The sequence below is a fragment of the Pipra filicauda genome, unplaced genomic scaffold (genome assembly GCF_003945595.2).
Source record: "Pipra filicauda isolate LSUMZ 115617 unplaced genomic scaffold, ASM394559v2 scaffold11_size5308982_pilon, whole genome shotgun sequence".
NCBI lineage: Eukaryota > Metazoa > Chordata > Aves > Passeriformes > Pipridae > Pipra > Pipra filicauda.
The window spans coordinates 3,611,411-3,629,076 of record NW_024103652.1 but is presented as its reverse complement, the minus strand read 5'-3'; the positions used below and the strand labels follow the sequence as shown (position 1 = coordinate 3,629,076).

Sequence of the window (17,666 nt, the reverse complement as noted above, 5' to 3'; positions counted from 1 at the left end):
GCGCAGAGCGCCGCGAGCAGCCATGATGGTGGGTCTGGGGCGGCCGCGGGTTGGGCCGGGGCGGGCGGGCGGCGCGGCCGGTCATTAACCTGTGCGCTTTGTCTCCTCACACCCTCCCTGTCGCCGGCCTTGCCGCTCCGCGCCCCCCGGCCTGCGCCACCGCCTTCGCCTCGCCCCCAAGCAGGAAGGCTCGGACGACGGCCCAGATTTCCTCTCGGAGGAGGACCGAGGTGTAAGTGCCGCGGGGAGGCGTCGAGACCCCGGCGCCTGGGGCTGGGCGGGGGAGGGCAGGGTCGGTCCCTCCGCGGGGGCCTCCGGGCGCTGGCGGCCCGAGCCCGCCGCGTGGGTGCCGGGAGGGAGGCGGAATGCCGGGCGGCGGGGTCGCGGCTGCCTGTCCGCCCGCCGGGACCTGCGCCTGGCACAGCCGAAATCGGCGTCCGTGTGCAGCCTTGGCTGCTCATTGTTCTGTCACACAAGTTTTGGGAGGACAGTTCTTTCGTGCTCTCGTTGGAACGGCTCGGGAGGGGGTTGTGTGTGTGCCTGGGGATCGATGTTCTCTCTCTGCGGGCCCCTCCCGCCGCACGCTCCCGGCAAGGCCGGTACTGCCCAGGCTGACCAGCCCTGGGGAGCACCAGATTCCATCTCCAGCCGTGAGCCAGGGCCTGGGTGATGCAGTCCTGCCCCTCTTCTCCCTTCAGGCCTTAGGGACTCTCCCGTAGATAACAATGGGACATTTACATAGCAGGCACATGCTGCATAATAAACCCTTTATTGAAAAGAAGTTCTGTTGTTGGGACAGAATGCCACAGTTATGCTTCTTACTGAGAAAACCTTTTTCTCTGCCCTTCTGTTTCTTGCCTTCGTTTCTCTTTTGACTGTCACATCCATCTTTCCTTAACTTGCTGCCTCACTTAAGCAACAAATCAGCTAATACAGTATAATTCACTCACACCGATTACCCCTCTTGCTTATTATCTTAAAAAAGACCAACTGAGCAAGATAGAAGAGCAGCTTCAGGGTTGCTTAGGTTGCCTTGGCTGTTGTGGTTATTGAAGTGACTACATACAGTATATCAGTAAAAAATACAAAAATCTGAGAAACACTGTGTTGGTATAAACTTTAATCATGTATGTATGTTGTACTCAGGTGTCAAATACAATTTTAAGTACTAAATTAGTTTTGACTGTATGCATGCGGTAGGAACTCAGTGTTTCATGTTCCAGTTTATGACCAAAAATTAAAAACGGCATTCTAATATTGTATCGGGCCAATTCTGGCTACTAAAAGCTTTTGCCTTTAATTTTGCAGCTACTTTAGTAAGAATACTGGATAAAAAAGAGAGGAGGTGGAAATTGTTTTTGTCCTTTGAGTGTCTTCAGAAGAAGGACCAAAGAACTTGTTAGTTGTGGAATTGTATTTTACGTAGGTTCTCCCTGGTACTTAGGAACACACTCTGATATGCACAGTTAAGTTGTCTTTATCTGAAGGTGCAGGTAGAACACAACAATACAGATCTGACCTCCTTTGAAACTTGTTTGTTGGGTTGGTTAGTAGTTTTCCCTCTAAGGCTAGGTCTTCAGAGTTCACAAGGTAATTTGAAAACCTTAAGAAATCCCTTAGCAGTCTTGTTTGTACTGTTGTAAAACTTACATCATTTCAGTTGGCCAAGTCCAGTCTTTTTTTTTCCCTCCCCCATCTTCATCCAGCACTAAAGAATTAAACCAAAATAGTGTCCTTCTCGTTTCCCTAATTTTTTTTAGGTTTCTTTTTTTCAATCATCAGTCACTCTGGGGTTATTTTTTACTGCTGTGTAAATCCCTAGGGTTAAAACACAAGTTGTTAGCTGCATGATTTTGATTGTGATACAGGAAATTAATCAAAAGCAATATGGCAATCTGTTCATGAATGGGTTTGCTATGCTTTAATCTTCGAAACAGTATAATTTTTTTCTTAGTAGAATAGTAAAAATAGACATCTTTTCATAAAGTGATTCCCTGGTTCTGATTTGCAGTTACATTTCCTCTGTTTGCAATTAAAAAACGAGTAGGTCAAGCCTTTATTTGAAAGCATGGATGGCAACTTCTGGTTGGAGTAGTTGAGCTTTTAGTTTTGAAAATCAGTACTCTTGCCTCTGTGGAATTCAGATATTGCTATGACAACTGTACTTTTAATGCTGCAGGATCATGTTCATCAGCTACAGTTAAGTTTAACCTTGGGGTGATGGGATGAAAAGAGGGCTGGAGTTTATGCTGATGCCACATAGAACAGTAATTCTCAAACAATTGTGTTATACCATATGGAGCCTTTTCCAGAGAACTGTAAAACAGAGCACTGCGAATCATCTTTGAGGAAGTAGCTGTGGGTGGTCTGTAGAAGGAGCTTATTGTAAATGCTCTGCATAAAATGAACTTGTGGGAATTGCTTTTCTAAATTTCACTTAGGAAGATACTATTGAGTTTGCTTGGAGTAACACAGTTCCTGTTGGGATTTTTGTGCTCTCTCTAATGTAAACAGTATGTGCTTTGAAAAGTGGTACAGTATTGCTCTATTAGTACCATCTTGTGTATTTTATATAGATATAAACTTTAGCTGACTTGGCTAACACTCTTGTCTACTCATTCAGAGGAAATGAGCTATCCCTTAGAACAGGTCTGCTGGAAACATAATGCTGTGAAGGCACTTAGGAAGCTTTTGTTGTAAAGGTATTGTTTGTCCCCTTGCTCTGTCTTTTTATCTGCCTGTAAAGAACTCGCTGAAGGAAGGGTCCTTTTTCTCTAACATTTTTGAAAGACCTTAGAGCATAAAAGTTGGTGTTAATGGTTGCATTACCTAGGAATGTAGGGCTTAGTTGTTTTTCCCTTGCCTCTATCGGCTTCCTTCCATTATCATTTGAAGTATAATTGGTTCCTAAGCAAGAGCTTAGATGCTAAAATCCTCTCTTTGCATTGTGTTCTCTTTTAGTACTGTAACATCATTTAGCCAGAGTTTTGGCTTCTGGTATTTTCTAGACCCTTTGAATAAAACAGGGACTTTCTTAGTAAAGCATAGAAAACTGTATAAAGTAGCTAAAACAAATTAGTTTTTGTTTTGCAAGTTGTTCAGCATGGATGTAGAGTACGTATCTAAGCATGAAATTATTATGTGATTTGTATGTATTAGACTTGGAAAGGGGCAAGATAAAAAGGGACTGTATCTTACCTCTGTCTTTTCCATACTTTAAGGTACTTTCAGTTTTCATCCATATCAGACTTCTTTTAGTTTTTCATTTCCTACTTCCTTTATAACTAGAAAACCATCCATTGGTGGTAGTTTTCTTTTGTAGTGATGAAGAGTTTGCTTAAGTTTGTTGTGCAATGATGTTGTTGGTGAATTCAATTTCCAGTAATGCAAAGTGAACCTTGTGTCACATGAATACATTTAAAGTCCTTCAATTTTCTGATTGTCTTTGACACCTTTCATAAATGCTTCATTACCATTGCATACAAAAACGTTCCCCCTTGGCAGTCAGGCTACATAGCATAATTTAACATACGATTAAACTCTTCAAAACTGTTACAGGCTTAACTCAGTATAAATCAAACAGATACTCCTTTACAGTTGTATGCTGTGAGTGAAGTTGTCGTGTTTTGTTCTTAGTTTTCTTAGCATAGATAAGAGTTTTGTATCTAAAGTTGTGAATAGTGCATATGACCAGGGTGCCCTACATACGTTCTAGGGACAGACTCGATCGGCTGTTGTACTGAATCTTAGAATTTTGTGTAGTACCACTTTGTAAAAAAAAAAAAAGGAGGTGGAAAAGTATTTTGGTAGAAATATTTGTGACCTGTGAAAGATTACAAAAATGCCATTTAGATAATCCAGACTATTTGCTGAGATTACCATGTCTGTTAATGTATCCTGGGGGGACTGGAGAAAAACAAGCAGTACCCCAGACTGTGTAACCGCAAAAACCTTTTTTACACACTGAAAAATGTGGTGTCATGGCATACAGGAGACATTGGTATGTCATTATATTTTTCTTTCCTAAATTAGATACTAAGAACATTGTAAACTCAGTAGGAGCTAGGAGATTCTGCCTCTGTGAATTGATCTGCAAGGGACTGTTTCGTGATAATATGCCTTTGTACGAGGCAGTGACCCCCTAAACCTTGGGAAAACAAAACAAAACAAAAGTCAATGCCTTAATCAGGTGTGCGCATATGTTACTGGGTGGTCATTTTAATGATTTCCAACTTTGCTTTAAGGAAAAGCTGTTACTACTTGTGTAATAGCTATTGAACTCTTACATTTTGCTAGCCTAGCAGAATATGCTAGACTGCATGATTTTGGTTTACTTTAATACACTAATTCTAAGATACATTAGTCTGGTTGCTGCTACATAGACAACAGTTGTCCACACATTGAGGTTAGTTAGAGTGGGATCTGGCCATTGTGATTTAAGATAAAGATAACTGATGGAAAGCAAAATGTGGCAGTTGATGCTTCTCCCCTACTGCTGCTCCCGTGGCTTACAGAGCTACCTTCAAAATCTGCTCATGTGTAACCTTTGTACTGTGTGTTGTTGATACTTAAAGCATTTCTGTACTTAAGTATGGACTTCAAAATGCAATCCTGAAAAGATTTGCATGGAAAAAGGTCTATATCTTTGTAAGGCAAAACATTTTTATACTGTAGAACAGAATATTTGTAGAAAAAATGCAGCATGAAAAGAAGACACAGTGTCTCAGTAAAAAGTATGCTTCATGAGCATGACATTGAAATATTTTTTGACAATTATTTCAGAGAAGATTTCAGAGTTAGCCTTAGTACTTGTAAAAACATTCTGAATGTTGGTTGGTCATGATGAAATTGTCATGGAACAAATTCCTCTATAACAAGGGTGCAAGAGCGAGGGGACTTGAATTTCCAGTTGGAGTCTAGAAGCAGTTAGTTGCAGCAAGTACTGTTGAAGCGAGTTACTGCCAAATATTGTGGTGCTCAGATAATATTCCAGTTTTTCTATATTTGATCACTGTCTCATTTTTTTCGATATGACTTTGGAATTACTTTGTAAGAGAGTTTGGGTTTCATGTCTTGTAGAAAAAATATGCGTATTCCTTGCACTTTTGCCATTTTGAAGATACTGAAATCTTGGGTTTGAGTTTTTTGGTTGTGGGGGTTTCAGAAAAATATCCCTGAGAAGACTTAGTTCTGTAAAACTCAGGATATTATTTTTAAGCTTTTTAAATATATTATGAGAAACATTAAACAGAAAAATAGTGTAAGAAAATATGAGTAAATCAGGTCTTTAACAGCTCTTTCTTTGAAAGATAGGACCACATTTCTCCTTAAAAGTACCTTCCCAACTGTTAGTATCTTTATAATTACCTTCACAAGTACATTTACTTAGAGCAGGTTGTCAATTCAGAGGAGTGAGGGGAATGGAGAGAATAATGAAGGAAAAAACCTTCCAAACTTGCTGCTGTCTGTAAATGTACTTTGACTATCTCAATTACTAGCAAGGTAACAATACACAGAAATGAAAATAGTGCACTAACAAGGAGTACTGTAAAGGAGATTATTATTAGTATAGTTATTTGTGCTATAAGGAGTGCTACTGGGATTTCTTTTTTTACTGAGAATAATCTTTTAATGTTGGAGTTTTTTGTAATCTGTCTTCAGCATTGCAGGATCAGTATTCTCAGAGGAGAATAAAGGAAATATAATTAACTTTTTTTTTTTTAAATTAAGCTAAATAGATTTTTCTTTTTTAGCTTCGAGCAATAAATGTAGATCTCCAGACTGATGCTGCTCTGCAAGTGGATATCTCAGATGCACTCAGTGAGAGGGATAAAGTGAAATTCACTGTCCATACAAAGGTAAAAACTTGAATTTGTAAACTCAACACTTTCTTAATTATATACAAAAGAAAGTTTACTTAAACTGTTTATTGAAACAATCACTGCCCTAGTCCTGTAGGCCACATGATTTCTGCTACAAGCCAGAATGTCACTGGCCTTTTTGGCCACCTGGGCACACTGTGGCTCATGTTCAGCTGCTGTCAGCCAGCACTGCCAGGTCCTTTTCCACCAGGAAGCTTTCCAGCTGCTCTGCTCCCAGTCTGTAGCACTGCTTGGGGTTCTTAGGACCCAACGGCAGGACCTGTCACTTTGCCTTGTTGAACATCACAGAACTGGCCTCAGTCCAGGGATCCAGCCAGTTCAGATCCCTCTGTAGAGTCTTCCTGCCCTCCAGCAGATTGTCTCCACCCGACCTGGTGTCATATGCAAACTGACTGAGGATACACTCCATCCTCTCATCCAGATCACTGATAAAGATGCTAAACAGAATTCCAAGATTAAATGGATAAAATATGAAACGTATCTCCAAGGGCAGAGACTCCACAACCTTTTTGGACAACCTATTCCAATTGATTGCTGCACTAATTAAGATGAGGGTAATTACTGCTGAATGAACTTTTTTTTTTGTGTCAAATCCTTACTTGGATGATTCATTTATTTTTACAGGGACATTTCTGTTGTTCCTTTGAGGTGCTTCTCATACAGTAATGAAAAACACTGATTTTTTTTGTTGTGTTTTTTTTTTTTTTGCCCCACCCATAATTCTACCTCCTTTCCCCCCTCTAGAGTTCCTTACCAAATTTCAAACAAAATGAATTTTCTGTTGTCCGGCAACATGAAGAGTTTATTTGGCTTCACGATTCTTTTGTTGAGAATGAGGACTATGCTGGCTACATCGTAAGTACTGGTGTTCTTTTGGTTTATATGCAACATTTTCTGTGGGCTGTATCAAAAGTACTTGAGACTGCTTTTAAATGCCGTAGAAACAGCAGATGTTCATTCCTTCTAAAATCAGATCAGCTTCTCTAATACTTAACTTCATGCAATTACACAAATTTCATGGTTGAAGCAAGCTTGGAGAAAAGTTACAGTAGTTGTAATACTTTCTTCCCTTTTTCTCATAAGGAATGAGTAGTTTCATCTCTCTCCAAGTGCACGTTAGGCTACTGTGTTAAAAGTGTGAGAGATAGTTGAGCTGTGGTATTGTTTTTGCAAGCTAATGTTAGAAGTTTCATGTTGCTTTTGTTTTAGCTAGAATTGCAGAGTGAAATAATTAGACTTTTCCAGTTTTCATTATAAAGATCAGAATCTTTTTACCATAAATCAGAGTGGGGGAAACCAATATAAATATCATGTAGAACTACAGAGAACTTCAATACGCAATAACTTAAGGTTTGAAGTTTATTTCAAGCCTCCAGAGACAAGAGGTCTCAAAATAGTCACCTTATGATAGTGCATATTAAAAATGGATGCTGCTGTTCATACATTAATTGCAAATAGGAATATTTGTCATCTTGGTATGAAAGGTATTCATTTTGTGTTTCGGGGGTGTCTGCTGATGTAGAAGGTAAACAGATATTTCTAATTCATTAGGGGGTACATTATAATGAGTATAGTCTGTGATGTGTCATACCCTTCTTGAGCTAGTCTTTTCTTAGTCAGCAATGCTGTTTGAAGTAACTAGACCTTCAGTGTGTTAATAACTAGCTTCAGATAGTTGACTGTCTAGATGCTGGATTTTTTGTTTTTTGTAATGTGTTAATATAATGGGCCCATATCAGTAAACTAAAATTTAAGCATAGTTTAGGTTTGTTCTGTGTCCCTTTCCTGACAGCAATTCAGGATTAGTTTGACTGTGGTGTTTACTGTGTGCTTTGTTGTTTCAACAGATGCATCTTTAATGTCAGCAGTGCTGCAAGAAAGCGCTAGTGTGCAAACAACAGGGAATGGTTTTCTTGGTTTAAAGTCTCTGGGAGTTAAAAATGGATGGTGTGAAAACAGTTGTGTAATACCAAATAAGCTAAACCAAAACTCATTAGAAAATAATGATCTCAGGCTTTAATTCATCGTCATGGGAAAGCTAGGTATTATTTGGTTTCTGTTGTACTTAAACTGAAGCCATTAGTTCATACTTTAGTAATATTCAAGGACACTTGACCAAAATTGGTATAGTAATGTGGCACTTATAACTCATGAATGAGAGACTTCATCTAGAAATGCTATAATGAATGATGGAAGAGAGAGCCATATATTAAAAGGCTGCAGGCAACCTACAGTTCCTGTACTGAATGGCTGTTGTTTGATTGAGAAGATGAGAGATTAAAAAAAAATTGGATTCAATTCCAGATTCCACCAGCACCACCCAGGCCTGACTTTGATGCCTCCAGGGAGAAATTGCAGAAACTTGGAGAAGGGGAAGGATCGATGACTAAAGAAGAATTCACCAAGATGAAACAAGAACTGGAAGCGTATGTAGACTTGATTACTACTTTATATCTTTATTTATTTATATCCCAAAACTTTTAAAGCCGTTGGCTGTCCCATGTTTCCGATTTCAGCGTAACGGTTCTCTGTGAGATACAGGCTTGAGAATCCAGTTGCTACATAACCAGGGTTAATCTTAGTGATCATGATCAGTGCCATTAGGAAAATTGTAGAAATAATTTCATGGAAGATCTTCTGAAACAGGAAAAATAAATTGGCTTGTTCTTGTACATTCTTCTGTAAGAAAGAACCTAGTTAGATCCTTTTCTTCACAGAACATCTGCAAAGGGTAGAGATAACCTCTATCTATCTTAGTTTTGGTGTTCCACATTTTAAAAGCATAATGAGACTTTAAGTTTATACATGTAGGGATTGACGTAGGGAGTTTTGCATGTGATTGGTACTGGAAACATACATGCCAACCTTCTGTTCCCCAAGAAATACGAAGATTACTAGAAAATATTTTTTGACACTTTTTTTTTTTGTTGCTTTTGCACAAGGAGAATATACTTCCTGAAAATAGTGTTTTCCCTTACTATGAATTTAATTTATATTGAAATATCTGCTCTGAGGCTTCTTGTTCCATATTGAGTTACACAGTGAAGTTTCTCCTTGCTTCGTCCATTTTCCTTTTCATGCATTCACTTCTTTGATCTTTTTCCTGTCATTGGTTTCAGTTTTCAAGTGTATATTTACGCTGCTTCTAGACTGCTTCTATCAAGAGCTCTGAATTGGCAAGAAAAGTACATAGAACTCTTAGAACTGCTGCTTTCTCTCCGAACTTCAGCTGCTGTGAGCAAATGTCTTAAAAAGCTCTGTATTAGTGATATGTACAACATAATTTACAGCAGAGTAGATATACACTTCATATGCAGAAAACTGGAAATTAGCAAAACGCTATAGATTTTAAAGAATCTGGTTTTCCAGCGGCCCTGATCATGATTCTCTTGTGGTCTGGTTAGGGGTTGGATAACACAGAAAACTTTGGGTTTCTTCTACTGCCACCTCCATCCTCTGCATCCTCCTTTTTTGTCTTCACTGAATGACTACTACTCTCACTGAGATCAAACATCTCCCAACACTGGCCCTGCTGGTTTGCTGGTATGTAAATCTTAACCTCCTTGCACATAGTGGAAGGAAAAGTGTTGATTATAATTTCACTGTTTGACCTCAGAACGGGAAAAAGAGCCCTTCCTCATTTTTAGATGAGTTACATCTTATTCACTGAATTTGCAAAGCAAAATGAATTATAGCAAACTTGTATTGATAATAATGCCTTCCTCTTAATTAAATTGCAAGCGAGTAATTGCTTTGAAGTTGAGTTGGCTGAACTGGGCAACTATGTGATTGTTATGGTTAAATGCGATTTTTTTCGGTTGTACCTACCTCTTAATTTCACTTTTAGAATCACTATGAAGCAAGACATTAACGTAAGCTTCGGCTCAAAAAGGCTAGGGACTCTAATGTGAAATAAAAGACTATCTAAACAGCTAACAAAGCCACATGAACATTTAAATAATTAAGGAGGGTGCGAATGGGCATGGGGATGGAGATGGGGAGGAAGGAATTTGCACATCAGTACATAGTGCCTAGTGACTGTAGTCTGTACTTCAGTTTCTTGATTTTTTGGGGTGCTGGGGAAAGGACAATGGCATTAGGTTACACGTTCAGCAAACCAGTGTCTGTTAGCTAACTTTAAAAATCAGACTGTATTTGTTGACTCTTCATCCAAAGTCTCTCTGTAATGTGTTCAGGCTTCACATTTCTCACTAGCGTTATCATTGTACTATTTATTTATGTCTATATCAAATATTGGAGTGATAAACTCTATTACGTTGGCTTATAATTTTGTACCCTTACTGAGGATCTCTTAAAGCTGCTCACTAGGCTTATCTCAAACTTAATTGCTTCATATGAAGTTCTTATGTCTGTCTTATTTCTTGTTTTTAGTGAATATTTGGCAATATTCAAGAAGACAGTTGCAATGCATGAAGTGTTTTTGTGTCGTGTGGCAGCACATCCTATTTTGAGAAAGGATTTAAATTTCCATGTATTCTTGGAATATAATCAGGATGTGAGTATTGAAAACTGAATTGCTGGCAACAGAAATCAAGATATACTTTTATGGTAGGATGGAAAATTGATTAACAGGGCATTACCTCCTGGAGCAAATTACATCAGTTCCTTCATACCAGACATACTTGTATCGTAAAAGTTAGAAATTCATTTAGTCTGTAGGATTTCATTTTCTGCCATCTGTGGAACCAAATGCACTGTGCTCTAACCTCAGCATCAAAAATATTAATGGAAATCTAGTGTATTTTGAATTAAAAAGATGAGCTTTTGGTGGTGATTTCACATGACATTATACTTTTCCACTCTGACTGAAGTTTTTTCTGTTGTTGTGAGGAAGAATGATACAAGAAAGACGGAACACTAATTTTTAGGATCTGGAACTGTGGTATAAATTCTGCTGCCAACAAAACTAGAGAGAATTTCTAATTAAATGTTTGTGATGAGTAAAGCCTTTTTGTTAACAATGTAAGTGAAAATTTGGTTATTTTTTTTCTAAGTATTGGACTAGTGTGGCTACCCACATGTTACCTACTGAGTTGAGATAATGGAGAGGACTTTTTGGATTCATAACTCTGGTGGTGGAGTTGGTGGTTGCTAATATTCTGCAAACAGTTTTTAGTTACTTTTTAAAATTGCAGGAATCAACACTGAATGTTAAAGAAATCATTACAGAGAGTGGCTCAGCTGCGTACATACTGTAATCAAAATATGTTATGAGGTTCCTCTGTTGCTTGATGTAGAAATGCTTATTGCTTCAGGAAGTCAGTTACCTAAACTGGGCGAACTTAGATGGACAGGAGAAGTCTGAGGAGGCTGAAACCGGCATTAGCCTCTGGAAGTGAAAGATCTGTTATTCTACACTTAAGAGTGAGACGTGGTTATATTAAGTCAGCAGCTCTGTGCATGATACTGTATTATTGATTACTGAAGTGTACATCTTGTACATTTGGTATTACCTGTAAGTGCTAGAATGTTGCCGGTCTCTTTCTTTTTTTAATTTCTAGAACAGTATTTTAGGTGATAAAGAACAATCTAGTACATGAGGTAGTCTGTCATTCTGGATGCATGGTGCCCTGTCCCCATTAGTGCAGAGTATAACACTAAGCAGAGAGCAGGAGAACCAGTTTAGGTGTAGCGAATTATGGTATGCAGTTCTATTTAATTTTTTTTTAAAGCTTTTATTGTGACCAGAAAAGGAATGAACTTGATAAATGAATTTGTTTTTCAGTTGAGTGTTCGTGGGAAAAATAAGAAAGAGAAACTTGAAGACTTCTTCAAAAATATGGTTAAATCGGCAGATGGTGTCATTGTTTCAGGAGTAAAGGTGATTATTGCTTCACATATCAAGATTTAAAATGTATTAACATTGTTGTCACCTTTTTTTTTATGAAGCAGAATTTTACATAGGTACAAAAATGGGACTTTTATCGTGATATCTAACTTAAGCATTTGTGGCAGACCATGGGAAAGAAGTTGTGGCATGGGTGCAAGATAACTAAAAGTTGGCTTGTGTGAAAGAGGGCTTTCGGTGCTCTTTCCCCCTGTTTTATGAAACTAAGATTTTTTTTAATCTACAGATAATTGATAATCTGGGGGTTTTTTTGTTCCAACCTGCCATTTTATATAGTGGGAGGGGGAACTTGGTTTGACAACTGCTTCAGTTAAGAAGTTAATAACACAGTGTGAATTTTACCAGCCTAGTAGAATCCTTCTACTGTTTCAAAGCTAAGAGCAGCAGTGGAGGTGATATGATGTTTCCCACTAGATGCAAGAATGTAACTGAGACAAAAAAAAAAAAAGAAAAAAGAAAATTCAATTAATTTTGACTTTTCCAAAAGCTATAAGATCGGTTTTATAATAAGCATAAATTCTGCAGAGGATGGTTTTTGATCTCCTTTCTTTCTAGTGGTAACTTCCATTTGCTAGCAATTTCCAGGAGTTAAAGTTTCTAGTTTTAAAATCTTGAGTTTTGAAGCTGCTGGAAGGTGGATATAACCATGGATTAATTATGACTTGGAGAAAAATGTAAAGTCCAAATAATAAGCATTTTTTGTAAGAACGTTGTTCAAAGCCCATGTTGTAGGCATGGTATTGAGCCCATGGTATTGAGCATCTGTGTTATTTTAGAGGGTTTAAAAAAATTAATATAAACCAAGTATCTCAAACTATAATACAGAAAATAGTAAAATTTACCTGCATTTACCAAACTGAAAAAAGTCTGTCATTAAGATCAGTGCTCTGGGCTAGGAGTTCATATCATCTCTGCTGTAACCACAGCATCTGTGCAACTGGCTGACTTTCATCCTCTCTCCCTCTTTTCTAGGTAGATGTCCTTTTATTAAGTACTTGACATGTATTCTGTTTTTCTGTCACCCTTTGGTGACCCTTTAGAAGTTAGTAGTGAAATTATATCCTTCATGTGTAGTCATATAGACCTTTAAGATGCTTGTTACGAACTCTTAATTCTTATTAAATTCTTAGTAAAACTTCAGCTCATGATGTAAGTGGAAAAGAAGTCAGTTTACATAAATGGTGTTTTAGACAATAAAAATAGATTGCATTTGCATACAACGATGTGTAAATTTACTCTGCAATTGCTCTGTAGAGAGTGAGTGAATACTGGTTTTTTAATTGTTTTTTATTTTTTTGTAGGATGTGGATGACTTCTTTGAACATGAAAGAACATTCCTTGTAGAATATCACAACCGAGTCAAAGATGCCTCTGCCAAATCTGATAAAATGACAAAATCACATAAAAGTAAGTTTTTTTTTCCAGGGTGAAAACAGTACTAGTTAAAGTGGACAGAAGTTGTTCATGAGGAGAAGTAATTTTTTTTCTTTTTGCATGCAAAAAGTGAATTTATTTCTCCAAGTGTAGCCTTCAGATAGTCTAAATCTGAGTTTCAAAGTTTAGGCTTTGCTGTAGTAGACTAGATGGAGTAAAAACAGCCTAGTGTGACACTGAAGATACCTTGACTCTTCATTCTGTCTGCTTGAAGAGAAACATGTTACGTATTATTTTTTGAAGTCTGATTCTTAGTCATTAAGGTGTAGAGGTGGGTAATATAGCAGTCCATATGATTTTACACCTAGTGAAGTTGTTTTTGATTAGATGAGGTTGATTTCATCAGAGTGCAATTTCTTGGCACACTAGGCATTGCACTACTGTGCTAGCGAAGTCACCTTTGTTAGTAGCAAACTCCTACTTAGGAAATGAGTTCTAGGCTGGGTTTCCATTTTTCATCCATTTAGAGTGGAGGCTGGAATGTGTACATTCAGTAGCCTGGTTTGCAGGACCCCTTTTTTTTTTCTACTGAGACAAGATTTTTCCACTTGGCTATTGATTTCTGTTCCTGAGCTGAGTGCTGGCTAATGTGATTTATGAAAGCTCTGGATAGTCTTCTCAAGTGCAGTGCATTTATTTGAGAAAATGAAAAAGCTTTGAGTCAGGACTATTGTGTTTGGCTTAGGATTACTGTGTTTTGAGAAACTCAGAAAAAAATTACCTATGTTGCCCTTGACTGTAAGTTTTTGTGCCTAGATAAATCAAAATTGATCTACTAGATTCTGTCTACTTTCTTGAAGTTTGTGTTTGATTTACAGATTCTGTCTTTGCTATCTACAGTAATATAGTTCACACAAAAGCAGGTCACAAAATCATTTATGAATCTCCATTGATAAGACCTCTGAAGTGGATATTGAATGAGACATTAAACCAAGAATTTACTGAGTTCTTTTGATGCTTCTGTTATTGTTGTATGAAGGCTTAGTCTTGTAGTTTTAGTATCTCTGCTAGGAGACAGAGTGAGTGAGTTATGGCTTAATGAACTACTAAGGGCCCTGTGTCTGCATTCAGTTCCCACCTGAAGAGGTTTCTGGTGTTTTTGTTTGCTTTCTTAAAGTGAAAACTGAACTTCATTCATAGTAGTTAAGTGCCAAGATTTATCTACATAGTGAGGAGGCCTTTTACATTGGTTGTAGAACCAGGAAGATCATTTGAAATGAGGTTGTAGAGGAAAGGATTGATTAAACTCTTGACAGAGCTTCAGTGGTTTTCAAACTGAAGTCACATAGGATGTTTGTTGACAACTTTTATCAAACTGCAAATTGGGACAAATGGCACCTTTTGAAATTCTGGCCAGCAGAGTAAAGCAAAGACCTGGAAAGCCTGTTTTAGAAATGAGCAGTCTGTAGTTTATGGATAACTTATGATTGGCAGAGAGTTGCAGGGCTTGTAAAGACAGTGACTTGCTATTTCCAGCAGAAAATCTTATGTTTATGTTGAAATGGGAGGAATAGAAGGGGAGGTTAATAGCTTCCTAATACTGTTCTTCACTGTAACCAACTGCACTGATGATGTATGGAGTAATGAATTGGGTGGAAGTTGACCCACTCATAATGTTAAAACAAGGTTATGTTATTTAAAAAACCAAAATTCTGCTTAAAGGCACAAATAACAAGCAAATATATTTTTCCTGTTCATTGCTTGGATCTGCGAGAGTTTTCATCATCCACTGAGTTTATACTAAAAGCTCTTTATAAAAGTCATGTGTGCAGAAATTTGATTTTTATGATTACTATGTGGCAATACCTCACTAGTTAAATTATACAGCCTTCATACAAATACCACTTCTAATTTCATTGTTTAAAATGCTTTAACACTAATGCTACTTTACCTGTGACTGTTGATGAGGTAAGGGTTTCCTGAAAACTAGACAGTACTAGAAAGTATGTTGTGCACATAGCACTCTACTTCTGGTAGTTTGGAATTTGTAGTCAGTTTACTGCTCTCAAGCACACAGACTTTTTTTGTTGTTGTTAAACTGTGATTATTATTTTTTTTCAGATAGCTTTAAACTCAGATTTAAATTCAGACTTTAACCATTGAGTTTGTACATCTTCCACCAAAATGAAACCTAACAAAGTTTCACAATAAATTCAGCCAACAGGTTCTAATCGTGTAAAATATTCCTAGGTAAATTACAGGCTGTGCAATTTGGTGAGGGCACCATTTTTATTGTGCGAAGTTATCCTTCCTAAAAAGTGACGTGATTGCAATTTTATTTCTGCTTTTGTGTTAAAGTATGTCCTTTTAGAAAAACTCTTACTCTCGAAGGAAGAGAGGAACTTCAAAATTTTCAGAAAGAAGAAGAATGAAGTATTAAAACAAGTGCTTGTTTGTTTTTCTAGATGTGGCGGATGACTACAATAGAATTGGGTCTTCATTATATGCATTAGGAACGCAGGACTCCACAGATATATGCAAGTAAGATATTGTTAATAATTTATAGGGTAGTTTGATAAGTAGCAGTCTTAATGGTGACCTGCTGAGATTATTAGCTCTTGTTATAAGAAAACCACAGTTTATTACAGCTATATCACATTAACATATTTTTTCTCTAGTATTTCATTTCTGTAACAGGCTGCTTTTGATATTTTTGCTTAAATATTTGTTTGTAAAAATGCTGTTTTCTGCAGTTTGTAGAAAATTCCATAGTTGAGATGGAAAAGTCCTCATAGAATAAGAAAGAAACCCAATGCTTTCACAATTTTTTTAAAATAAGTGCTTTGACGTGTGCAGCAAGCACAGGTATCAGTCTGAGTATATAGATTTTTTTTGAGTGTTCTCTGTACTGTCTTGAAAAACAGTTGTGCTGTTCTGGCACATTTAGGCAAATAAAGGAATCTACAGAGATCCCCAGAACTTTGAAAATAGAAGAGGGTCTTTATGTACAGATGTTTGTCCTTTAATCTTTTAGTGATTTGCTTGAAGATGGAGTTTGGTGTATCTGCAAGTAAAACTTAGTTAACTAACTGAAAGATGTCAGCGTTGTGAATATGCATGCGTAGTTCATTAGTGTGATGTTAGTGTCACTGTGATGACAGGTAGGAGATGAATATGAAAGTTAAATTATTTTTATTAATTTACCTGAATTACAGTTATATACTTTCAAATGTGTTGATAGCTTACATATCAGTTACCTTGTTAAGAGTATTTATATTTGTTGTAGTCTGTTAGGGTCTGTCAGAAATCACATCTGTCTTCTGTCAAAATAGTATAATTTGACTGTAATTTAGTCTGCTGTTAGACTGAAGCCTTGTATTGTCTCCTGTGATGAAGATGTGCCCCATGTTTACTGTGTGAAGAAAAGTATATTCAACTTAAGTAAAGGACACCTGATAAAAGTGTAAGACAGTTAACCAGGGTGCTGGTGTTTGGGCTTTAATTCACAGAAGCATAAAGAATCCTTGAGAAGCTCTGCAATTACTCTTTAGTAAAACCCATCCATCTGTTACGCTTTGTTTGTCCTTTGCCTTTTCGTAGTTGCACAGTTCCTAGATGTTTGAAGTGCTACAGTTTGAAACTAGTGTGTTCTCTGAGTTCTGTGAATTACAATTCTAAGCTGTGCTTTTGCAGTCTTTTTTGCCAGACACAGACTGTATTGTGAGTTCTAGAAAGTAATTAGACTGTTCAAATTAATGTTGTAATATAAGCTATTTCCTTTGTGCAGGTTTTTTCTGAAGGTGTCAGAGTTATTTGACAAAACAAGGGTATGTACTGTGAAACTAATGTCGTGTGTCAATTAGACATTAATATGTGCATGTTTTATAGGTGCTTCTATATGAAGCATTTAAGCAATGTGTGGTAGGGAATGAGAAAGCATAAGATTTCATTCATCTGTTTTGTAAAATGATTTTGTAAAATGAACCTTAGGAATCTTCAGTCTGTTAAATATTTCTTGGCAGTCTTCCTGTAATCCACTAGTACAGCTTCTGTTCCTCTAAAATGCAGAAAGATCTTCCATAACTGTTACTGCGTATCACATGACTTGTTATGGATAAAAGAAATGAAGAAATGTAATCCTTAATCCAAAAAATGGTGGTCATGCTGCTTCCTTCTGGAGCCAAGATCTGTTTCTGCAGTTACTTGGGTTGGAAATACTACTGCTGATGCTTCTAAGCAGCTTTTCAAATATCTTCTCTCTTTTGCCTTATTTGTCTGGTTTACTAGAAAGCAGATGTATGCCATGTATCAGGAAAACTTTCAAATGAAAAATGTGTGCATTTCCTAATACACAATTGTATCTGCATAAATATGTACTTGAAAGAAAATTAACAGAAGTACTTGCTTTGACTCAATGTTGCATTTTAGAAATTATTTTTTTTAAATTAGGGTTTAAAAAATGCACCTATAAACTCTGTTTCTAAATTCATAGAAATATATGTTTCAAATACAAGCAAATTAATTTATTGGTCTTTTTAGAG

At 37.2% G+C, this 17,666-nt stretch overlaps 1 protein-coding gene across 1 annotated transcript in view; it reads left to right on the top strand.

Moving 5' to 3' along the window:
* SNX6 (sorting nexin 6) overlaps positions 1-17,666 on the top strand; it is a 28,200-nt gene continuing 10,534 nt past the window's right edge. The window contains exons 1-10 of the mRNA XM_027726800.2: positions 1-28; positions 185-232; positions 5,754-5,858; positions 6,627-6,737; positions 8,187-8,308; positions 10,275-10,398; positions 11,629-11,724; positions 13,053-13,158; positions 15,591-15,666; positions 16,913-16,952. Of these exons, the coding sequence (XP_027582601.1) occupies positions 23-28; positions 185-232; positions 5,754-5,858; positions 6,627-6,737; positions 8,187-8,308; positions 10,275-10,398; positions 11,629-11,724; positions 13,053-13,158; positions 15,591-15,666; positions 16,913-16,952 (834 nt within the window). The 5' untranslated portion in view covers positions 1-22. The remainder of the gene's footprint in view (positions 29-184; positions 233-5,753; positions 5,859-6,626; positions 6,738-8,186; positions 8,309-10,274; positions 10,399-11,628; positions 11,725-13,052; positions 13,159-15,590; positions 15,667-16,912; positions 16,953-17,666) is intronic.